This window comes from Elephas maximus, chromosome 7, assembly GCF_024166365.1.
Source record: "Elephas maximus indicus isolate mEleMax1 chromosome 7, mEleMax1 primary haplotype, whole genome shotgun sequence".
In the NCBI taxonomy this organism is placed as follows: domain Eukaryota; kingdom Metazoa; phylum Chordata; class Mammalia; order Proboscidea; family Elephantidae; genus Elephas; species Elephas maximus.
Window position 1 is genome coordinate 126,288,948 of NC_064825.1, and position 25,598 is coordinate 126,314,545.

At 40.2% G+C, this 25,598-nt stretch overlaps 1 protein-coding gene across 1 annotated transcript; it reads left to right on the forward strand.

Annotated features, from left to right (window-relative positions):
* The first annotated feature begins 387 nt into the window (after nucleotides 1-387).
* LOC126080968 (solute carrier family 22 member 9-like) lies at nucleotides 388-23,012 on the forward strand. The gene is made up of 10 exons (XM_049892284.1): nucleotides 388-789; nucleotides 1,509-1,612; nucleotides 7,913-8,067; nucleotides 8,588-8,756; nucleotides 10,710-10,833; nucleotides 18,531-18,646; nucleotides 19,220-19,434; nucleotides 21,258-21,366; nucleotides 21,824-22,027; nucleotides 22,952-23,012. The coding sequence occupies exons 1-10, from the start codon at nucleotides 388-390 to the stop codon at nucleotides 23,010-23,012; spliced, it is 1,659 nt and encodes a 552-aa protein (XP_049748241.1).
* The last annotated feature ends 2,586 nt before the right edge of the window (nucleotides 23,013-25,598 follow it).

Here is a 25,598-nt window from a genome sequence, read left to right on the forward strand (position 1 = left end):
TTTTGGGAAATTACTGCAAATCAACTGCAACTTTATCTTAATTTGATGAGGAACATGTTGCAGATCAAAGTCCAATACTGACAACTGGGTGTTTCTGAGGACAAAGATTTTCGCAGAGTAGATCTTTAAACAGATTTAATTGAAACAACTTAAATTCTCTCTGCTAAATTATAACCTCTGAAAAGAGCTGGATGCTTGATCCCAAAACAACTTGAGGAAGCTGCTTCCACTGCTCTGCTGCACTGGTGACATTGGACCCATCGAGGAGAAAGGACTGTCAACATCAACACTAACTTAGTGGACTTACTAAAAACAGACATTTCCTCCCTTTGAACTTATCTACATAGAGTCATTTTGCCTCTTCTCGGGATCACGAACTCAGCCTCAATGGGATTTCAGGACCTTCTGCATCAAGTTGGTGGCCAGGGGAGATTCCAGATCCTTCAGATGGTTTTTCTTCTTATCTCCAATGTCATAGTGCAAATGCATGTTCCATTGGAGAACTTCACTGCTGCCACCCCTGATCATCGCTGCTGGGTCCCCATCCTTGACAATGACACTGACTCTGATAATGGCACTGGGATCTTCAGCCATGATGCCCTCCTGAGAATCTCCATCCCACTGGACTCAAATCTGAAGCCACAGAAGTGCCGTCGCTTCCTCCACCCCCAGTGGCAGCTCCTTCATTTCAATGAGTCTTCCCTCAACACAAGTGAGCCAGACACAGAGCCCTGTGTGGACGGCTGGGTGTATGACAAAGGCACCTTCCCCTCAACCACTGTGGCTAAGGTAAGAGGCACCATTTTCCTCCTTTGAGGGCATGATCTGGGTGTTTAGAGGTAACACAAGTAATGAACATGCTTCAAACCCTCAGTCGCTATGAAAGTTGAATTCTTCATTCTTTCATCAAGTATCTATTCCTTATCTACTAAATGCCAGGCATGTGCAGAAAGCCAGACTAATGAGTTAAAAAATAGACGTAAGCTCTACTCTCACCCTGTTCTTATTCTTGCGGAGACCAAAGTTTAAACAAGTCATTTATATAACTTATGAAAAATGGTCTGCTAGGTCGGTAATGCTAACCTTGTCTGCAAGTTAGAAACATCAGGGGAGATTGACCAAACCTCCACACTCAGGCTGCACCTCAGAAGAGTTTTAAGAGATGCACAGGGGGTAAAAATCAGCCATTATTAATTTTTTAAAGCTCCTTAACTGATTTCACTCCGTGGCCAGGTATGAGACACACTTGGGACTGAGTACAAAATAAATGTAAAGACAAGGAAATAATATAACCCCTCTGGTTTATGTGAGCCTTACTAGAAAAGTTAGGCTTAAGCTGAGAACTGATTGGTAAAGTTCGGCTAATGCAGGAAAGCAAAGCTGAATGGGAAGATAGGGGCCTGATATACTGAAACTTGCAAGTTGGTGTAAGGTGTTTGGGGCAGGTTTCCACTGAGGTGTTGTAAGCTGCTCTGAAGCTCTAGAGTGTTGGTTTCCTTGTTTTCCAGTGGGACCTGGTATGTGAATCTCAGTCACTGAAATTGGTGGCTCAATTCCTATTCATGTTTGGAATGCTGCTGGGAGGACTTATATGTGGCCCTCTCTCAGACAGGTGAGTGTCTCTGGATCACAGCTTTCTTTTTCTGGGGGTATTTTGATTGGGTTATAACTCTATCTTTCATTAAGAAATCTTTGTGCAAATTACACTGCCCTGGGGAGGACTTTGTGTCCAGGGATCTAGACACTGAAAGGGAGAGTGACAGTAGTATGGCAAGTGTCACTTTGTCAGCATTGAGCGCTGTGTACAGGAGGACAGATAAAGGATGTCTTCTGCAGACCTGGAGGTGTTTCAGGACAGGCTTTGGAGAGGAGGTACATGGCATGTGGTTTATAAATGAGACAGAGTTACCTATGGCAACAGAGAGGGGAAAGTTTCAGGACAGGGGATTGAGCCTATTTGAAGACACAGATATGGAGAACAGCATTGCAGGCCTTGGCGAGGCTGTCATGTTTAGTTGCTTCTGGACCCTGTGAGCTAAATGCTTGTGGTTACCCACAGGCTGGTTATCATGCGATAGTTGCCCCAGTCTGCTGAAGAGGCATTCCTATATAAAATCTGTCAGGTGTGGGGAAAGCTGTCATTAGTGGTGTATTAAAAAATTGTGCTAGTAGCTTTAGTTTTTGTTCTTGCCAAAAAAGCTTTTGAAAGGTAAGTTTTGTTACCAGATGAGATAATTCATGAAAGACTACTTCCTCTCATGGTTTGTGGTGTGAGAATTTTGGGGTATCCTGTGCTTGGAAGTATCTCTTCTTAAATAGGCTAGCAACCACTGACACTACCTATGCATGTCTCCTATGACAGAAATGGGGGACTTGAGGTGCCCTTTATATCCACTACCTTAATGTCAAATGTTGTCTCAGCTGAAAACTGTGAACTCTGAGTGAATCACAGGAAACGTAATTTACACAAGATTTCAAGGTAGGAGGAAACCCTGGTGGTGCTATGGCTGCTAACCAAGAGGTCAGCAGTTCAAATCTGCCAGGCATTCCTTGGAAACTCTATGGGGCAGTTCTACTCTGTCCTATAGGGTCACTATGAGTTGGGATCGACTTATGGGCAGTGGGTTTGGTTTCAAGGCAAGAGTGTTTCTTTCAACCAGTGGTGTCATGAGACAATTGTAGACAGATGAGTTTCAGTTTCGCATGTTGTTGTTTGTTGTCGTTGGGTGCCACCGGGTAGGTTCCAACTCATAGCAACCCTATGCACAAGAGAACGAAACACTGCCCTGTCCTACGCCATCCTCACAATTGTTGCCATGCTTGAGCACGCTGTTGCAGCCACTGTGTCAATCCATCTCATTGAGGGTCTTCCTCTTTTCCGCTGACCCTGTACTTTACCAAGCATGATGTCCTTCTCCAGGGACTGATCCCTCCTGACAACATGGCCAAAGTATGTGAGACGTAATATCGCCATCCTTGTTTCTAAGGAGCATTCCATCTGTACTTCTTCCAAGACAGATTTGTTTGTTCTTTTGGCAGTCCATGGTATATTCAATATTCTTCTCCAACACCACAATTTAAAGGCTTCCTTATTCATTGTCCAGCTTTCCCATGCATATGAGGAGATTGAAAATACCATGGCTTGGGTCAGGGACACCTTAGTCTTCAAGGTGACGTCTTTGCTCTTCAACACTTTAAAGAGGTCCTTTGCAACAGATTTACCCAATGCGATGTGTCTTTTGATTTCTTGACTGCTGCTTCCTTGGCTGTTGATTGAGGATCCAAGTAAAATGAAACCGTTGACGACTTTAATCTTTTCTCCGTTTATCATGATGTTGGTCATTGGTCCAGTTGTGAGGATTTTTGTTTCCTTTATGTTTTTTTTTTTTTGTGTGTGTGTTAGGTGTAATCCATACTGAAGGCTGTGGTCTTTGATCTTCATTAGTAAGTGCTTCAAGTCCTTTTCAATTTCAGCAAGCAAGGTTGTGTCATCTGAATAATGCAGGTTATTAATGAGTCTTCCTCTAATCCTGATGTCCCGTTCTTCTTCATATAGTCCAGCTTCTCCGATTATTTGCTCAGCATACAGATTGAACAGGTATGGTGAAAGGACATGGCCCTGATGCACCTTTCCTGACTTTAAACCATGCAGCATCTCCTTGTTCTGTTTGAACAACTGCCTCTTGACCCATGTACAGATTCCTCTTGAGCACAATTAAGTGTTCCAGAATTCCCATTCTTCATAATGTCATCTATAATTTGTTATAATCCACACAGTCGAATGCCTTTACATAGTCAATAAAACACAGGTGAACATCCTTCTGGTATTCTCTGATTTCAGCCAGGATCCTTCTGACATCAGCAATGATATCCCTGGTTCCACACCCTCTTTTAAATCTGGCTTGAATTTCTGGCAGTTCCCGGTTGATATATTGCTGCACCCCTTTTTGAATGAACTTCAGCAAAATTTTGCTTGTGTGTGATATTAATGATATTTTTCGATAATTTCCACATTCAGCTAGATCTTCTTTCTTGGGAATACGCATAAATATGGATCTCTTCAAGTTGGTTGGCCAGGTAGCTGTCTTCCAAATTTCTTGGCATAGACAAGTGAGCACTTCCAGCGCTGCAACTGTTTGTTAAAACTTCTCTATTGATATTCTGTCAATTCCTGGAGCCTTGTTCTTCGCCAGTGTGTTCAGTGCAGCTTGGACTTCTTCCTTCAGCACCATCAGTTTCTGATCATATCCTACGTCTTGAAATGATTGACCATCCACCAATTGTTTTTGGTATAATGACTCTGTGTATTTCTTCCATCTTTGATGCTTCCTGTGTTGTTTAATATTTTCCACATAGAATCCTTCGCTATTGCAACTTGAGGTTTGAATTATTTTCTTCAGTTCTTTCAGCTTCCGAAATGCTGAGCGTACTCTTCCCTTTGGTTTTCTATCTCCAGCTCTTTGCACATGTCATCATAATACTTTACTTTGTCTTCTCGAGCCTCCCTTTGAAATCTTCTCATCAGTTCTTATACTTCATCGTTTCTTCCTTTTGCTTTAGCTACTTGACTTTCAAGAGCAAGTTTCAGAGTCTTTTCTGATACCCATTTTGACATTTTCTTTCTTTTCTGTCTTTTTAGTGATCTCTTCGTTTCTTCATGTATGATGTCCTTCCACAACTTGTCTGGTCTTTGATCATTAGCTTTTAACATGTCAAATCTATTCTTGAGATTGTCTCTAAATTCAGGTGGGGTATACCCAAGGTTGTACTTTGGCTCTGGTGGATGTTTTGTAATTTTCTTGCAACTTGAACTTGCCTATGTGTAACTGATGGTCTGACCCACAGTCAGCCCGTGGCCTTGGTCTGACTGATGATATTGAGCTTTTCCATTGTTTCTCTCCACAGATATAGTTGATTTGATTCCTGCGTATTCCATCTGGCAAGGCCCATGTGTACAGTCTCTGTTTATGTGGGTGAAAAAGGTATTTTCAATAAAGAAGTCATTGGTCTTGCAAAATTCTATCATCTGATCTCTGGCATCGTTTCTATCACCAAGGCCATTATTTTCCAACTCCTGATCCTTCTTCTTTGTTTCTAGCTTTTACATTCCAATCACCAGTAATTATCAATGCATCCTGATTGCATGTTCGATCAGTTTCAGACTGCAGAAGTTCGCAAAAATGTTATTTCTTTATCTTTGGTCTTAGTGGTTAGTGTGTAAGTTTGAACAATAGTCGTATTGACTGGTCTTCCTTATTGACGTGGATATTATCCTATCACTGATGGTATTGTACTTCAGGATAGATCCCGAAAGGTTCTTTTTGATGATGAATGCAATACCTTTCCTCTTCAAATTGTCATTCCCGGCATAGTAGGCCATATGATGATCTGATTCAAAATGACCAATACCAGTCCATTTCCACTCACTAATGCCTAGAATATCGATGTTTATGTGTTCCATTCCATTTTTGACAATTTCCAATTTTCCTACTTTGTACATTCCAGCTTCCAATTATTAATGGATCCTTGCAGCTGTTTCTTCTTATTTTGAGTTGTGCCACATCAGCAAATGAAGGTCCCGAAAGCTTGACTCCATCCATGTCATTAAGGTCGACTCTACTTTGAGGAGGCAGCTTTCCCCAGTCTTATTTTGAGTGCCTTCCAACCTGAGGGGCTCATCTTCTTGCAGTATAACAGACAATGTTCTGTTGCTATTCATAAGGTTTTCACTGGCTAATTCTTTTCAGAAGTTGACTGCCAGGTTCTTCTTCCTACTCTGTCTTAGTCTGGAAGCTCAGCTGAAACCTGTCCACCATGGGTGACCTTGCTGGTATTTGAATACCGGTGGCATAGCCTCCAGCATCACAGCAACAGACAATCCCCCACAGTAGGACAAACTGACAGACGCATCCGGGTAATGGAGCATAAGGTGTAGACATGGGGAGAAGAATCAGTGTCAGAACAGGACTGTGGATAATTACCTGAGGTTCAGAGGGACCTGATACACTAATCTAACATTTTGAACTGCATCAGAAAACTAAGGGGGAAACATGAAATGATTATGTGCAGAGGAAGTGCATGGTTAAAATGATATTTTTTAAATCGAACACTCAACTATTTATAATATCCCAAAACTGGAGATGTCTAAAGGTCCATAAGAAATAAAAAAAAAAAAAATTTTTTTTTTTTTTTTAAGAAATAGAATGGATAAATAAGATGCAAAATAGTCATATAATGGAATACTATACAGGAAAGGGAGTGAACAAACAATAACATGGAGTAATATAGATAAATATACTCTTATGTTGAGCAGAAGCCCAAAACAAAAGTTCATATCTTACCTAATTCCTCTCATGTAAAGGCCAGAAACAGGCAAAGTACTCTATAGTGTTGGAGTTAGGAAAATGATTCTACTGGGAATATTTATTGAGATTGCACTGAATGTATAGATCAGTTTGGGTAAAAATGCCATTTTTAGAAATTGGATTTTCTGATCTATGGAAGTGGTGTGCCACTACATTAATTTAGGCTTTCTTTTATTTCCCTTTTTATACTTTGTATCTTATAAGGGCAGTCGTGTAGTTTTTACTTTAAATTTATTCCTAATTAGTTTTTGATGGTATAACATAACATTTATTACAAATTTAATTTCTAATTACTTACCGGTAGTATAAAATCCAAAACCCGTTGCTGTCGAGTCGATTCCGACTCATAGTGACCCTATAGGACGTAGTAGAACTGCCCCATACGGTTTCCAAGGAGTGCCTGGTGGATTCGAACTGCTGACCTTTTGGTTAGCAGCTGTAGCTGTCAACCACTACGCTACCAGGGTTTCCATCGGTAGTATATAAAAGTGCAATTGACTTCTGTATATTGACCTTGCATCCTGCTACCTTAATCAATTCATCTATAATCATGTCGTTTGCAAGTAAGGACAGTTTTGCTTATTACTTTCCCACCTTTTGGAAGCCCTGGTGACATAGTGGTTAAAAGCTACAACTGCAGTTTGAATCCACCAGGCACTTCTTGGAAACTCTACGGGGGCAGTTCTACTCTGTTATATAGGGTCGCTATAAGCAAAGGTTTTCTTTTTTTCCCCCCAACTTTTGCCTTTTATTCTTCTTCTGACTGTAGCTAAGACCTTCAGTACAATTGTAAATGAAAGTGGTGAGAGCTGATACACTTGCTTTGTTTCTCATCTTGTGTAGAACGTGTTGTCTTTCACTATTGAGTGTATCAGTTGCAGAATTGTGGTTGTTGTTAAAGTCAATATTTACTAGTGGATCTTTTATCCGTCATCAGTAAAAACGACCCCTTTCCCATTCCTACCCTGCATTAAATAAATTCCGTCCTTTGAGAACTTTCTATAGATTCCTGTCTCTGGTTGTGGCGCTCTTATATCGTATTCTAGATGAAGCACCTTGCCCAAATTCTGTAAATGCGGACACAGCGGAGGGGTATTATAAAATCCATTGGCCTTTTTGAAGCATTGCTCCATGACATTTCTTTGACATGAATTAGCCTTGGGCTGCATGGTCCTAGAGACCCAAGTATGGATTTAGCTTCCTTGTGTTCTAGAAACTATACAGACTCTCAACTACGCTAAATGCAATTGTTAAAAACAGAGACATTTATATCATGTTATATTTCCAATATTGAACACTGGTTTCACTTGGTGTCAAAGACCTGCTGGTAAGAGATTGTAGAAGAGATTTATATATTCAATATCCAATTACAAACAGGGATTGTTGCATCTGAAAATACCTATGGTCAATTTCCCTATTGATTCTTCAAGTCTCAAGGGCAAAGTTTCACTTGGTAAAACATCTTCTAAGTTTCCTAGTGTGCTTTCTTTTTGCTAAATTTTACAACATTATTAATGTTTCCATAACCTAACCTCTCTGTTTCTCAGGTTTGGGAGGAGGTTGATTCTCAGATGGTGTCTCCTCCAGATGGCCATTACTAACACGAGTGTGGCCTTTGCTCCCTCATTCCTCGTTTATTGCTCACTAAGACTCTTGACTGGGTTTTCTACCACAAGCAGCATGTCAAATGCTATTATGCTCAGTAAGTCAATGTTTTTCAATTTTCTATATTTTCTAAGCCTTAGCTCTGACCTAGAAATTTCACTTTTTAAAAAACTGTGCTTTAGGAGAAAGTTTACAGCTCAGGTTAATTTCTCACACAAAAATTTCTACAGATATTATTACGTGACATTAGTTGCAATCCCTATATTGTGACAGCACACTCCCCCTTTCCACCCTGGGTTTCTTGTGCCCATTCAACCAGTTATTGTCCCTTCCTGCCTTCTCATCCTGCCTCTGGACAGGAGCTGTCCATTTGGTCTCATGTATCTGGTTGAACTAAGAATCACACTCTTCAGGAATATTATATTATGTTTTATGGTCCAGTCTAATCTTTGTGTGAAGAGTGGACTTGGGGAATGGTTTTAGTTCTGGCATGAAAGAGCTTCCAGGGGCCATAGTTTTGGGGGTTCCTCCAGTCTCTGTCAGATGACTAAGTCTAGTCTTTTTATGACTCCCCCCCTTTTTTTTTAAGTTAAAATCTTGTTTCTCTTTCCTTTCAGTAATAGAGTGGTCACTGCCCAAATTCCAAGCCATGGGGGTGATGCTGGTAGCCTGTTCCTTTAGCATTGGACATATGATCCTGGGAGGCCTGGCTTTTGCCTTTCGAGAGTGGCACATGCTTCAGCTGGTGGTGTCTGTGCCATTATTTGCCGTCTTTCTGTTCTCGAGGTATGAGCTTTTTCTCTTCCTTTGTCTTAGAGGATCCCGGCATTAGATATGCATAGAATCAGGACACATGGATTCCATTTAGTTTTTGGTCAAGACTTGAGCACATGATCTATTCTGTGTCCTGTGTGAAATTTGAGGCAGAATAGTAGATTTGGCAGATAATATTGAGGACACCCAGTTAAATTTGAATTTTATATAAACAACAATTTTTTTTTTGTATAATTATATCTCAAACATTGCACAGGACATAATATACTAACAATTATACTTTGTTTGTGCGACTTTTACTTAACAAAGAATCTTTATTTTTATTTGCTAACTGGATAAAATACAGGACATCCCAGAAAATTTGAATTTCAATAAACAACAAATAATTTTTAGTGAAAATATGTATGAAATATTGAGTGGTAAATAGTGATGGTAAAAATCATTCATTGTTTCTATGAAAATTCTTTTTAACTAATCCTCTATATTTGCAAACTGGATAAAATGCTGTCTGTCTCATTAAATTTGAATTTCATTAAACAGCAACTGATTTTTTAGTGAAACTGTATCTGAAATTCTGCATGGGACAGAGTTATACTATGAAGTTATTCACTGTTTATTTGAAATTTAGTTTACCTGGGCGCATGATATTGTTATTTCTGACAACTGGCTGCCTAAGAACAGGAAGTAGCATGGAATCACCTGCCTGGGAATTTTGCAACTTTTTAGCCACGTTCATAATTAAGCTTTAACAGGTGTCGAGGACACCTAATTATTATAAAATTATTTTCCCTAACAGAAAAAAAGTATACAACCATGTATTTCAAGAGGCGATAACCTCGATTATTACCTGCGTTCATACGTGTGGCTTTGGAAAGAATCATGTCATGAAGACGTTTCAGTGCTTTGCAATTTTATCGGTACTATGTTTTTTTTTTATGAGATAAGGAGCCTTGGTGGCATAGTGGTTAAAGCGATTGACTGCTAACTGAAAGGTCGGTGGTTCAAAACCACCAGCGGCTCTGCAGAAGAAAGACGTGGCAGTCTTCTGTAGAGACTCACAGCCTCAGAAACCCTGTGGGGTTGCTATGAGTCCAAATTGACTCCACAGCAGTGGGTTTCTGTTTGTATTCGATGAGATGAAGGGGCAGCAAATTTGCCTCTATAGCTGTCTGAAGAAAGAGCAGCATGGTCTCTCCTCTCCTAATGACTGAAGGCAGAGCAGATGGTTTAGATCACTTTTCTGTGCTCCTCTTCCCTTTAATATCTTTAATAACCATTAAAGATGGCTAACTATGCCCCTCTCCTTAAAAAGACTGGTTCAGCAGAGGAAGCCTGTTTAGTTAGAAATAGCTCTATCTCAGAGAAATGGTGACAGATTTCATACAAGGAGATGACTTTAAGTAGAGAGAAGTGTTTATTCCATGTCAGGTTCATCCATTATCTCATTTCATATTCATAAGAACCCTACAAGGTAGGTGGCACTACTGTCCTAATTCCATAAATGAGGAAACTGGGTCAGATTTAAAAAGTACCTTACTTGTATAGCAAGTTTCCATCATAGCTGGTAGGAACTGGAGTGAGGATGTAAGTGTACATAAGTAACTTGAAAGTCCTTCTTTAATAAAATGACCATATATTATGAGTACATATTTGCTTGGCCCCTGTAAAGACCTAGGAAGGGGTCTATACACAGAAGGGGAAATAGAGCTTTATGGTAAATTTGGACCTGAGTAAGAGGGCAGACGTTTTGACTGCAAGTCTGCGTTCCCAGCAGTGAAAGTGTACTGCATGAGGGTCAGCCCCATATCTCTCTAGTTATGTTACAAGAGAAGGTAGGTCATGTTCCCTGGTATAGCCGAAAAAGTGGTGGGTAGTAGATTTTAAGGAAAAGATCTCTCAGGAGAGACGTTATATGAAAAATAAGCAACTGAGAGTCAATGCACCTGTGTCCTCCTCTTTGCTCAGGTGGCTGGCAGAGTCTGCTCGATGGCTGATTGTCAGCAATAAACCAGAGGAGGGCTTAAAGGAACTTAGAAAAGCTGCACACATTAATGGAATAAAGAATGCTGGAGAAACTCTGACCATGGAGGTGAGCTAGAAAGGGAAGCTGATGAGGGGAAGTAGGGAAGACATGCCTGACCTCTACACTGGTCAGTGTCCAGAAGGCGAACAGAGGGTAGAATGCAGGTCTGGTTATAGGTCTTCCTCCCTCACTGCCCTAGTTTTCAAAGGGTGTCAACATTGTTTGGGCTGGCATTGAAGGAGCATATGCTGACAAAGATTGAATGCAGATATTTTGACTCAACAGAAAAAAAAAAGCACTAAGTATTTACAAATGGAGAGACTATGTACTGGTCTCTCTAATTGTTAAGTTATAGTGACCAAAACTAATCCATTCCTTTCCAACTAATAATCTGTGGGTCTTATACAGGATATTAAGTCCAGTAAAAAGAAGGGTTAGTGACCATACAGAAGAAAGTGTAACAGAGATTCACTTATTTCTTCATTCACTCATGTACTCTTTTATTCAAGACATATTTAGGGAGTGCCTACCATGTGCCAGGTGTGTTCTAGTCCCAGAAATATGACAGTGACCACAGCAGCCATAATTTCCTATTCATAGAGTTTATATTCTGTGTGTTACACATTCTAAGAGCATGAGTTTGTGAAAGAAATATTTTAAAGAAGACTTTCTCTTTTTTGTTCTTCACCCCAGGTGTAAAAGGAATCTGTTGCTGTGGTCCATTACTATTCATCCTGTCTTGCACATTTAGAGATATTTATTAAACAACAATAGTGTGCCAGGCAGGGGGTGAGACCATGAATGACAGAATAGCTCAGGGCCCCAGACTTCAAGGAGCTTTCACAGTAATTTGAGAGAGAAAAATAATAGACAATTTTAAATCCAAACAGATTCAATAAGAGAATGGCAAGAATTATAAAGGAGCACGAGAAGAAATATCTACTCTCAATTCCTTGAGAAAGAAGAAGACAAGGAATTAGCCAGTCAAAGAGGAGGAAATAAAACATTCCTTGTATCATGTTCAATGGCACACATGATAAAAGATTATCTACTCCCAGAAGAAAGCAGAGGTCGTTTAGAAGAACATTTCAATGAAGAAGAACGAAAATGCTCCTGAGAGTTTAGATCCCACTGAAGATGGTGGGAAGAATTCAAGGTTTCCCCGGAGATGAAGTCATTGCAGAGTCAGTGGCACTGTGGATACTGATTTGATCCGGACACCATCAACATGGCCTTTTTCCAAACAAATTTTGAACTTAGGTGGAGCTAATAGCAGTCTTAGGGTGCTTTGTTATGTACCAAATGGATATACAATCCTGTTGGATCGACTATGTTTCAGGAACTACCTTCGATTCCAATCCACACCTAACCTTTCTCCTGCCAGGCTGACCTAATCCACAGAGTATAAGTTTAAATTCCTCCAGGGTAGAAGCAGATAGTAAAAACAAGTGAAACGATCTAGATACTAGGAAAGAATAATGCATTATCACAATTGAAAATCACATCAGGGTCAGGTGGAAGAAAGAGAGCACTGCAAATGAGCAGCTGAAGCTAGGCTTAGCATATAGATCCTATGCAAGGATGAGTACCTGTTATGGATTGAATTGGGTCCGCCAAAAAATATACATGTTGTAATTCCTAATCTCTATGCAATAGGTAAACTATGAGTTGGAATTGACTAAACTATGAGTTGGAATTGACTCAATAGCAACGAGTTTATGCCCGTGCTTATAATTTCATTTATGAATGGGTTGTCTTTGTTATGTTAATGAAGCAAGATTTCTGTAGGGTGTAACTTGAGTCAATCTCTTTTGAGAAATTAAAGACATTAAACAAACAAGCTAGCTAGCAGAGATAGGGGAAGAGAGATAACAAGCCACATGAGGATTGCCCAGGAGCCAAAACTCAGAAAGGACAAGGACCATCCTCCAGAGCTTGGAGCCTATACCCTGAATTTGAACTTCTGGCCTCCTAAACTGTGAGAAACTAAATTTCTGTTTGATAAAGACACCCAAAAAACCAAACCCACTGCCGTCGAGTCGATTCCGACTCATAGCGACCCTATAGCACAGAGTAGGACTGCCCCATAGAGTTTCCAAGGAGCGTCTGGTGGATTTGAACTGCCAGCCTTTTGGTTAGCAGCCACAGCCCTTAACCACTATGCCACCAGGGTTTCCAATATAGTACTCATTGATGCCATATTTGATCTTTTTAGGATAATTAAATGACAAAAATAAGGATAGACATGCATTCTTAATGTCCATGATATGGTCTCTGAAATAGGACATTATGTGATTTGGATGTTGTGGGGACACCATATTATATACAGGCAGTCCCCTGGCTAGGAATATCCAACTTACATACAACCCACAGTTATGAACCGATCCTCGTAGAGCCTATTATATTAAAAATTTCAGGTACAAACAATGGTTCGTAACAACAAACGGGCACTACTTTGTGACACCCATCAGAACATTATTATAATTACTGTATTATTATATACAAGATGTTTTAGCCTATCCAGAAGTGCTTCTTTAATGTTTTATACGCATGGAAAGGTACACTATATACTAAGACAGACATTTGACTAACTCAAGTTAGACACGAACTGTATCTAACTGTTCGGACTTAAGTACAAACCTGACCTAAAGACAGGTTTAGGAACAGAACTGTTCCATAGTCTGGAGACTGCCTGTATAACCTTATGTGACCACCGATGTGTGTGTGACTTGACGTTCTCCAAACAGACGACTGTATTTAAAAATTTTGGCAACTAAGTCAAACTGTTTAAGACCACTGTTCTGATCAAATCTCACACACTTATGGGCCAGATTTAGCCTGCCAGGCAAGATTAGGACTTCCAGTCTGGTTTCTGTTTTTCCCTTTCAAAGCTCTTACCTGCTTCTTGGCTTCATGTTCAACAGAACTGCCATGGCTGTTGTGACCAATTAGTGAATCGGCTAAGTTTGTGGTCTTAGTCTTGTTTTTACCTAAATCTTATAGACTGCCTGACACACCTTGCTCAGACAGTCTAATTAAAGCTACTCCAAATCACATCCATGCAAATATCAGTCTTTTGGTTGTTCCAGTATAGGAGTTTGGGTGGCCAAGTAAATAATGCACAACTCCTCTGCCCAAGTAACAGACAATTGAGATATAGGTGCAGTGATTGGGCAGATAGATTGTGTCTCAGTTATCTGGCACCTGCTATAACAGAAATGCCACAAATGGGTGGCTTTAACAAACACAAATTTAGTTTCTCATAGTTCAGGAGGCTAGAAATGCAGACTCAGGGGAAGGCTTTCTCTCTGTCAGCTCTAGAGGAAAGCCCTTGTATCTTTTAGTTCCTGCTCCTGAGTGATCTTCATGTGGCTTGGCATCTATCTTCCCCCATGTCTACTCTGCTGGTTTATTTAATCTCTTTAATATCTCAGAAGAGATTGACTCAAGATACGCCCTACACTAGTCCTGCTTCCTTAACATAATAAAGACAACGCATTCCCGAATGAGATTATAACCACAGGTTTAGAGGTTAGGACTGAAAACACATATTTTGGGGGCATATAATTCAATCCATAGCAGATGGAGATCAAAATTGATATTTTTTACTACTGTGAAGACTGACTTTAAATCGGTGGCAACCATAGCTTTGCTCTCACTTTGTCCCAGAATTGATCTTGCCCAAACATTCACAGGTTTTCCTCACAGGAGAAGAGCCTATTTTGCTAAATACATGGCATGACCCAGAGAATGCAGTCTCTTTCCAAAGATGTACTAGAGCTGTCATGAAAATGTAGACTGAGAGGTATGAGCAGGCCTGTTGTGTTCTCCCAAACTTAATAACTCATCAACACAGTCCTCCATGGGCCCCTTAGGGTAAGTAGAGAGGGCCAGAGAGTGTTAATATTCAAAGTCCTTAGACATGGAAACATAAAGATTAGAGAGAAAATGCACCCCCCCGCCCCCCAGTTCTTTTTGGTTGATTTTATGAAGCCAGCCTTGTTTCAGTCAGCCCCTAGGAAGATCCTACTTTCCAGCCTTGAGGCAAACCCTTCTGCATCTTCTGACAATATTCTTCCCTGCTCTGCTCATTACAGTTTGTTGTTTCTGACTCATTGATGTAACTAGGGTCTCATCTATCCCTGTCTGCTTAAATTTTCATATACACCAAACACCCTCATGTTCTCTCCACACCTCTCCACTGCTCTGCTCTATTCTCTCATCCTATCCCACTGTGACTTGTCCAGCCTTTTTTCTTTCTTCATCTCTATTCTGTTAAGTGTTTCTGAAACCCTAGAACTCATTCACAGAGACTCAGTCTGAGTTATATTCTCCATATACTTTCTTAGAAGCACCCTAATCCCAAGGCTCATGTCCCCACCAAATCACATGAGGAAAGCATTAAATGCAGACTATATACTTAGAAAGTGAGTTATAGCACACTTATGTGGTCGTGAGTGACTGCATAAGTATGAGAGAGCAGTGCAAAATTCTCTACTGAATCTTTTCAGCTTTCTGTTACATTCCCAACTCCTTTGCAATAATAATTTTGATATGCAAATAACATAAATTTTATTTTTCTTAAAAATCTTCCTCTATCTTTCAACACATTCTCAAACATCTTCTGAAAACTCTCTGAATCTATATGCTTTCTTTCTTTATTGGTTCTGAAATTTCATATGTTTCAGCTTCTAATGCATTCTACCTCCATCTGTTCCTTCCACCATTCCTCCTTCTCTTCTCTCTTTTTTTTTTCCTTCCTCCGTTACAAATTTGTTACATAACTTTTGGTGACAGATTCTGTGACAGAGAGTAGGAAAAAAACATCCACAGCTTCTCTCTTCAGGAAGGTCATATTCACACAGGTAAATGGACTTGATAAAGTCTCTGAGAAGTAAAGCAAGGGTGGATGGGAACACGGAGGAGAGCGCTCTAACCTAGATTGCAGGAATGGAGACATTGAATGCTTTTTGGAGGTGGTATCATTACTGTTAGCTGTTGTCAAGCTGGCACTGACTTATGGGAACCCCATGTCAAACAAAACAAAATGTTCTGCAGCACCTTCATTATCATTGCATGTTTGAGTCCATTGTTGCAGCTGATTGTTGTGCCTTCCAATCTAGGGGGTTCATTCGTCTTCCAGCACTATATCAGACAATATTCTGTTGTCATCCATAGGGCTTTCATTGGCTAATTTTCAGATAGATCACCAGGCCTTTTCCCTTAGAATGTCTTAACCTGCAAGCTCCACTGAAACCTGTCCACCATGTGTTACCTTGCTGATACTGGAAATATTAGGGCATAGCTTCTAGCATTGTAGCAACAGATAAGTCACCAAAATAGAACAAACTGAGAGAAAGGTTGTAGCCTTGGAGGTAACAATATCTAAAATAGCTCTTAGAGAATAAGGTGGAAATGGCCAGGTTTAAGCAGGACAGTCTGTTGGTACATAGATCAAAAGACCTATTCAAAATGTTGAAAAGCAAAGACGTCACCTTGAAGACTAAGGAGCACCTGACCCAAGCCATGATGTTTTCAATCCCATCATATGCATGCCAAAGCTGGATGATGAATGCTCCTTACAAGCAAGGATGGCAACACCATGTCTCACATACTTTAGACATGTTATCAGAGGGGATCATTCCCTGGAGAAAGACATCATGCTTGGTAAAGTAGAAGGTCAGTGAAAAAGAGGAAGACCATCAACAAGATGGATTTACACAGTGACTGCAAGAGTGGGCTGAACCAAACAATGATTGTGAGGATGGAGCAAAACCAGGCAGTGTTTTGATATGTTATACATAGAATCACTATGAATCAGAACCGAAAGATGGCACCTTATTCATTGTCCAGCTTTAGCACACATATGAGGCAGTTGAAAACATCATGGCTTAGGTCAGGTGCATCTTAATCTTAAGGTGACATCTTGGCTTTTTAAAGAGGTCTTTTGCAGCAGATTTGCCCAAAGCAATGCCTCCTTTGATTTCTTGACTGCTGATTCCATGGGTGTTGATTGTGGATCCAGGTAAAATGAAATCCTGACAACTTCAATCTTTTCTCCATTTATCATGATATTGCCTGTTGGCCCAGTTGTAAGGATTTTTGTTTTTGTTGAGGTGTGATCCATGCTGAAGGCTCTGGTCTTTGATCTTCATCAGCAAGTGCTTTGTCAGTAAGTGTCAGATGGATCCTGGCTGAAAGCAGGGAATACCAGAAAGATGTTTACCCGTGTTTTATTGACTATAGAGATGCATTCGACTGTGCAGATCATAGCAAATTATGGATAACATTGGGAAGAATGGGAATTCTGCAACACACTTCATTGTGCTCGTGAGAAACCTGAAAGTAGATCAAGAGGCAGAGTTCTTTGAACAGAAAAAGGGGATACTGCGTGGTTTAAAGGCAGGAAATGTGTGTGTCATGGTTGTATTCTTTCACCATTCTTATTCAATTTGTATGCTGAAAAAAATAAACCAAGAAGCTGGACTATATGAAGAAGAACGCTACATCAGGATTGGAGGAAGAGTTCTTAACAACCTGCATTATGCAGGTGATACAACCTTGCTTGCTGAAAGTGAAGAGGACTTGAAGCACTTTTTAATGAATAAGATGTGAAAATTAAGGAGAAAGATTCACAAAACAGGTGAAGCTCCAGCATGATCCCAATAGAATATAGGCCTCCTGTACCCTAGTTTCTAGAGATAAACACAGCTCTGTGTTCAAAAAAATACAGTTCAGTGAATATTTCCAAAAGCCAGATCAAGATATAGGTTTTGTAGGATTTGGCAGTTAGAGTGGCTTTTCATTCCTCTGAATTCTCTTCATCATTGAAATTTCCAAATGGATTTTTACATATTGCTTCATTTATGTAGGTGAGAAGAGAATGGAGTGAAGATTATTTGAATAGTTAATAAGTGCCAGAGCTGTGCTACATACAATTCCATATGCATGTTTTTCTTGATCTGCTGTACAGCCTACAAAGCCCTCTGGGAGTAGCATTGTTTTTTTCTCCTCCTCATGTACCTCTCCCTCTCTTACTTCTAATACTCCTTTTTTTCTTCTTCCTACAGTTTATACTTGTCATCCTCTTCCTTCTTCTCCTCTCCTTCTTCTACATGACAAGAAGTTAATTTCAGAGATGTTCAGTTCTATTCTTCATGAAAACAGCTAGCAAGTGGCAGAGCCATAGTATACCACCAGGTTGTAATCAGGACTGGGTATAAATCATACTACACCAAGATCTCACTGTTTTTGCCCTCAGATTTAATTCTAGGCATTTCATTCATGAAGACATATATTCTAGCGTTCATCTAGAAGAGACTGAGCCCAGAACCAAAACAAAGCCTCTCAAGAAGTTTTCCTCCTTCTTGAGACAGACTGTTTTGCTACCAAGGGCAACCAGTTGAGAACAAAGCTCAGTTCCAAATCTTCCGTGCCCGGCTGGTATAATGCAACTAACTCATCATTTGGTTTCACTTCCTGATCCGAATCTCTAAACTGTGCACCCTTTTTGATGCCTCACAGCCTTCTGTAGTTCCTATTTAAAATGTCCTTCTTGCTGCATCATTTCCCTGAGGCTCCTTTAACTCCCTAATTTAATGATCATGCCACACTGCCACCTGTAAACATATGTTCCCTGTCTATGTATTTCACTATGGAAAGGGAACTTGTCTCTTTTGTCCTCTGTTGGGTGCCCAGTCCGCCTCCCAAAGCCTAGCACTTTGGTGGCACCTGATAAAAGTTTGTCGTTGCTGTTGTTGCAGGTTTTGAGAGCCACCATGCAGGAGGAGCTGGAGGCAGCACAGAACAAACCTTCTATGTTTGATGTGTTCCACACACCCATTCTATGTAAATGGATCTGCCTTATGGTTTTTATGAGGTAGGCTCACACAGTTCATGGGTTATATTCAAACAGTGGGCCTATTTCTTATTTCAAAGGATGCAACAGTGTTGTGGGGCAAAGACTTGAAGATAAATGATGAGGAAAACATACAAGATAATTCCTATGTTTGGAGTTGGTCAAAGGGTTATGAAAAGATTCACAGGCTAAGTACACAATGAGGAGTTAAGAAAGTCACATCACTTAAAGGTACAGCTTAAAACAGTAAAATGTATTAAAAAATACAGTTCCGTGAATATTTCCATATGTAAATATGGAACCAAAAGCTAGATCAAGATATAGAAACACTCTAATTCCTAGGGCATTCCATCATGTATCCTCCACAACATGCCCCCCACAATCCAAAAAATAAATTTAGCTGTTCTGATCTTCATTATCATACACTTTTTAATGATGATTTTAAAATCATCGCCAAGAAAGAAAACATTTTACAAACCAACTTGACTTAATACTGTACCATCAGTCACTGGTTGACTGGGCCAAAGTCATGGTCAGCTGCAGAACATAAGCTCTAAATCTTATAACGTGTCTTCCCTCTTTTGTTCACCAAAGATTTGCAACCACCATACCCCTTTTTGGCCTGTTGCTCAACATCCAGCTCCTGGGGAGCAATGTTTTCCTGATCCAAGTTCTTTTTGGCATCGTCTCCCTCCCAGGCCAAGGTCTGGCACTTTTGGCCATGAAACATACTGGACGTCGAGGAAGCCAGGCTTTTTTCATGTTCCTGTTGGGTGCCTGTATTCTGCTCCCCACATTTATGCCTCAAGGTGAGAAACAATTAAGGTCAGAGGAAGGAAGTGGCTTCTCCCCGTTGCTCTGGGATTGTACTGTCACACCCACCTAAGTCAGGAGTAAAAGAGCCTAAGGATCCCCCGAAACCAATCTGCAGGTTTAGGACAGATTCTGCCATTAAGTTGTTAGGAATGGAGTCACAGGTCAGCAAAAGTCGGCCCAGACATATGGTTGTCTTCTTCATTACTGAGAAATATCTGGAAAATAGTGACACTTGCCTTTTCTGCAATCACACATTCAATAACAATGATTGAAGGACTAGATCTTGCACTGTATCCCAGCATGGAGACAGGATACTGTCGTTTCCTTTTCTGGCCTCTCATTACAACAGCTTCAGTGACGACTTACTCCCTGATCTCTGTATGTCCACTTCTGTGTCTGATATTAGGTCACCACTGGTATTAGGTCACCATGACTACAAACCTGGGTTAAGGGAGGCTTTTTGGCTTTAAGGAAATAAAAATCCTTTGTCTCAGGTGAAGAAGAATTATACAATGGGATTAAGAGCTTAAGCATATTAAGATCCTCTCTTAGAATTTTAATTTTACTGTAGAAAATGATGGTATGTAATGATTAGGGGACCCACGTGCTCACCATACTGCATGTATTTCCCAGCTGAGTAGTATATTTTACAGGACCAGATGGTGGCTCTAATTTTATTGAATGTCAGCAGTGATGCAAGTTGGCTGCCTTACACTAGAGTGCACTCCAATGTTGCAAAGCTCTCATGCTTTTTTTCTTTTTTTTAAGCTGGGTAGAAAACTGATTGTCTTAAGCTTCCCTTCTGTGGTTCACAACATCTTTGTTTTCCTTCCAAGAATTCATTGTTAATGATTGCTGAGTCATTATTTTAAGTCAAGATATTCTTCACCCTGTCCATTAGCATTGAAGTCTTCTCCTTTTATTACTCTCTTGTACCATACTTGTTCCTGGTCAATATTGTATCTTCACCTAAGTTTTCACCTCCTCAAGGACATGGATGAGTCTTAGACTGCTCAGAATTTGTCCACATGACAGTCCTATAGAGTATAGGAAGCACTAGGCAGAACGATGGGAGGAAACTCCTGCCAGCTCACTCTCCCTTCTCATCCTCTGGAAAATCTTGAATATGCAGGCAGAGTTAGTATAATTATTCAGGTCTTTTTGTTCACTATTTGTCTTCATCAAGGTTCTCCAGAAATATAGAACCAGTGAGACTGATACATACATAAAGAGAGAATTACTTCAAGGTATTCACTCATGGTATTGTGGGGATAGGAAGTCCAAAATTCATAGGTCTGGTAACAGTCTGGAGCCTCTTCCTGGCTCATGAGATTAGAGGAGACTGGCCAATTCAAAATCTGTAGGTCAAGTGGCAGGCTGCAGGCTTCTGCAAACTTGCATCCCAAGACTCATCGATCAGGCAATGGGAAGAGAGCAGAGTCAAGACAGAGAGTCAGTGTTTTACAAATTAACTCTTTGGAAAAATAGGCAGACCATGTGAAAAGTGATAACACTACTTGGCATTAGATTACATTATGGAACAGCAACTTGTCTAGTGTTTGGCCAAACCACTGGGAACCGTAGCCTAGCCAAGGTGACAAGTAAAATTATCCATCGCACTATTTAAGATGTAATAAGTAGACAAGTGACATTTCTCAGCTTACCAGCCACTCCACATTCTCTGCTTCTCTGCAGTTTCTAGAAGATGTATTTTATGTGTGCAAACACCTCTGATGGGGGCTTTCTCACTTTTATTTTGGGGATGCTGATTGCTTCAGCTCAGGTTTCCTGATCTGACTGGTCTTCCTCTCCCCAGAAATGCAGACCCTGAATGTGGTTTTGGCAACTGTGGGAATGGGCGCTGCTTCTGCCATTACCACCTGCTCCATTGCTCACTCCAATGAACTTTTCCCCACGGTGATCAGGTACAAAATGCCCTGTCAGGGTCAAAAGAGAACTTTCCCAGCTAACTGGCCCTCATGGAGGAAAGAAAACTGAGGCTGGTTAGTTACCAAAAGCAGTCCAATTTTATAGTAATAATAATAACAAATTATAGCCAAAATTTATTGAAAGTTGACTTTTTGTCAGGCACCATGTTGAGCCCTTGAATGCATCATCTCACCTAATCTTCTCAACCATTCAAAGGGTAGGTGCTATGCGCATCATTATTTTTTAAATGATTAAATTCTGTCTTGATGCACTTAGGAGCTTGGAGCTAATAACCAACAAACAAAACACATTTTAAAAGCAAGGGAATGCAGCCAATCTCCATGTGTGCAAACACTCTGCTGTAGTGGCTCCAATAATGAAAGCAAAATAATATACGAAAATTTCATGTGTGAATTTTATCAGATTTATTTGTATTGTTATTTATACTCCAAGGGCAAGAATTTCAGGAATCCTCGCAGTGGCTGCTTGTAGTGGGGCAGCCGTCGCTCCCCTTTTGATGACCCTAGCAGTGTTTTCTGTCCCCCTGCCCTGGATCATCTATGGAGTCTTCCCCATCCTGGCTGGCCTTGTTGTCCTTCCCCTTCCAGAAACCAGGAATCAGCCTCTGCCTGACACCTTCCAGGATATAGAAAATAAGTGAGTAAAACCTCTACCTGTCCCTTGGGGGTGCTATGTGCTATTGGTTTGATGAAGAAGGTAAAAAGCCATCAGGGACACTGTCTCCCTAGGCAGGCTCAGCCCTGGGCTTTTTCCATTTGTGACAGTGACTTGAGTTCAGTGGCAACCCCATCCCCATCCACAGTGATGGCAGACTCCATCCGAGAATCTCTAGATCTCACAGACCAGCTCTCCCCAGTTATACCAGCAGTTTCAGTGGTAAAGAGACCACAACTGGGTCTCCTCTGCCCTCTGTTCCCTAGTGTGAGACAGACACCCCTGATGGTTTTTCACAAATATGCACAGACCCAAACACCAGATTCCCATTCCCCACCGTTGGCATCACCCAGAGCAGTAAGTGCCCCCAAGCTGGCTGTGACTGCCCTTAGCTATAGGCCTGATGACTGCCCTGGATTCTGAAGAAATGGGAGAAGATCATGTGGAGGACAAGAGTGTTCTGGTGCAAATCACGGTATACCCAAAGGCAGGAGCCATCTTGTGTTGCCTGTGAGATTCAGTTAGTCTGGTTACACTGGAAATGAAAAGGTTAAGAAAAGAGAATAAATAAAGGGCACAGTAAGGAAAGGGGTATTCAAAATGATACACAATGGGAAAGGATTCTAAAATTTTTCTGGGCTTCCTTTACCTTCTCCACAGACTCCTTTGGCCAATGCCATGGTGACCAAAGGTGAGAATAGCAACTGTGCAGGCTACTTACCCAAATCCTGCCTTAGTAGTTTGGTGTTTTACTTCACAAGATTTACCTGAATTCTCATGTAGAAGTCATAGTTTTTTACCAAAGCTGGTAGACAGAGGATAAACTAGCTTAAAGAATGCAGACATGTATGTTTATTCCATGTCTTTTCTTCTATGTGTTTGTCGGTTTCCTTTTATTTGTCCCAGGAGAAAAGTGTTAAGAAAATCAAAGCAGGACCATACCTGCGTGAAAGTGACGCAGTTTTAAGGAATTCCAGGAAATGCTGCTGATCAAAGAGCTAATTAAAGGGAGAAAAAAAGCAAGATCATCCCTATGTATATGCAAAAATTTGGAAAATAAATAAATGTAAAGATATAGTGGGAAAATGGATCTGTGTGACAATTGTGTTAATTAATAAATATAAACTACTTATGAATTATGACAAGAAATATGAAGAAAACCATAACACTGAGAATATTTGTATGATTGTATATATACTTAGCATGTATTTGGATAGGTAAATGGAGTTGTGTTAAAAATATCAATGTTTCACAATTAATTGGTGGAGTATGTACAATGAAGTATACCATACCACTGGGAGAACTTGACAAAGTGCAAAATTAACTGAAAATTTATAACAGACAAGATAATTTAGGAAAAAAAAAAAAAAGGATCATGGAGTGAGGAAACGGCTGGATGATGTAAGTGACAGCATAAGGTAAACAAAACCTAAACCAAACCCATTGCCATAGAGTCGATTCCAACTCATGCTGACTGTATGTGACAGAGTACATCTGCCCATTGGGTTTCCTAGCCTGTAGTCTTTACTGGAGCAGGTCATCAGGTCTTTTCGCCTGTAGATAAGCTGCTGGGTTTGAATAGATGACCTTTCAGTTAGCAGCCAAGCACCTAACCACTGTACCAACAAGGCTCCTCACTAACTGAATATTTGGAAATAAATGCTTCATGGGAGAAAGATCTCACAATTTGCTCCCATAAAATTTACAGCCTACAAATTCCTATGGAGCAGTTCTACGTTGTCCCATGAGGTCACTATGAGTTAAAAATTGATTTGAACAACCATCAATTGGATTCTTTTACACCAACTAAAAGAACGTTGAAGAGGAAATCACCGAATCAATACCATTTATGGTAGCCCCCAAGAGATAAAATACTTAGGAATAAATCTTACCAGAGATGTAAAAGACTTATACAAAGAAAACTACCAAACACTTCTGCAAGAAACTAAAACAGACCTACATAAGTGGGAAACCATACCTTGCTCATGGATAGGAAGGCTCAACCTTGTAAAAATGTCTATTCTACCAAAAGCGATCTATAGGTTTAATGCAATTCTGATCCAAATCCCAAGTACATTCTTTAATGAGATGGAGAAACAAATCACCAACTTCATACGGAAGGGAAAGAGGCCCAGGATGAGTAATGCATACTGAAAAAGAAGAACAAAGTGGGAGGCTTCATTTTACCTGATTTTAGAACATTTTATACCAGCACAGTAGTCGAAACAGCCTGGTCCTTGTACAACAACAGAGACGTAGACCAATGGAACAGCATTGAGAATCCAGACATAAATCCATCCACATATGAGCTGTTGACATTTGATAAAGGCCCCAAAACAGTTAAATGGGGAAAAGACAGTCTTTTAAGCAAATGGTGCTGGCATAACTGGATATACATCTGCAAGACCCATATCTCACACCATGCACAAAAAAGAGCTGAAAATGGATCAAAAACCTAAATAAAAAATCTAAAATGATAAAGATCATGGAGGAAAAAATAGAGGCAACATTAGGAGCCCTAATACATGGCATAAACAGTATACAAAACATTACTAACAATGCAGAAGAAAAACTAGATAACTGGGAGCTCCTAAAAATCAAACACCTATGCTCATCCAAAGACTTCACCAAAAGAGTAAAAAGATCACCTAGAGACTGGGAAAAAGTTTTTAGCTATGACACTTCCCATCTGTGCCTGATCTCTAAAATCTATGTGATACTGCAAAAACTCCACTGCAAAAAGACAAATAACCGAGTTAATAAATAGGCAAAAGATATGAGCAGACCCTTCACTAAAGAAGACATTCAGGTAGCTAACAGATACATGAGCAAATGCTCATGATCATTAGCCAACAGAGAAATGTAAATCAAAACTATAATGAGATTCCATCTCATTCCAACAAGGCTGGCATTAATCCAAAAACCACAAAATAATAATTGTTGGAGAGGTTGTGGAGAGACTGGAACACTTATACACTGCTGGTGGGAATGCAAAATGGTATAACCACTTTGGAAATTGATTTGGCTCTTCCTTAAAAAGCTAGAAATAGAACTACCATATGATCCAGCAATCCTACTCCTTGGAATATATCCTAGAGAAATAAGAGCCTTTAAATGAACAGATATGTGCACACCCATGTTCACTGCAACACTCATTACAACAGCAAAAACATGGAAGCAACCAAGATGCCCATCAATGGTTGAATGGATAAATGAATTATGGTAAGAACAGTGAGGAATCTGAAACATTTCATAACATGGAGGAATCTGGAAGGCGTTATACTCAGCAAAATTGGTCAGTTGCAAAAGGACAAACATGTATAAGACCACTATTATAAGAACTCAAGTTGAAACACAGAAGAAAACATTCTTTGATGGTTTTGAGAGGGGAGGAGGGAGGGAGGGGGTACTCACTAATTAGATAGTAGATAAGAACTACTTTAGGTAAAGGGAAAGACAACACAGAATACAGGCAAGGTCAGCACAACTGGACTAAACCAAAAGCAAAGAAGTTTCCCAAGTTAACTGAATGCTTCAAAGGCCAGTGTAATAG

What these genes read in the sequence shown, in the direction of transcription:
- LOC126080968 (XM_049892284.1), top strand. Translation starts at nt 388, where the DNA reads ATGGGATTTCAGGACCTTCTGCATCAAGTTGGTGGCCAGGGGAGATTC. An exon ending in GAGAAACTCTGACCATGGAG is followed by an intron (nt 10,834 to 18,530) that starts GTGAGCTAGAAA and finishes CTGTTGTTGCAG; the next exon opens with GTTTTGAGAGCCACCATGCA. An exon ending in CCCCACATTTATGCCTCAAG is followed by an intron (nt 19,435 to 21,257) that starts GTGAGAAACAAT and finishes TCCTCTCCCCAG; the next exon opens with AAATGCAGACCCTGAATGTG.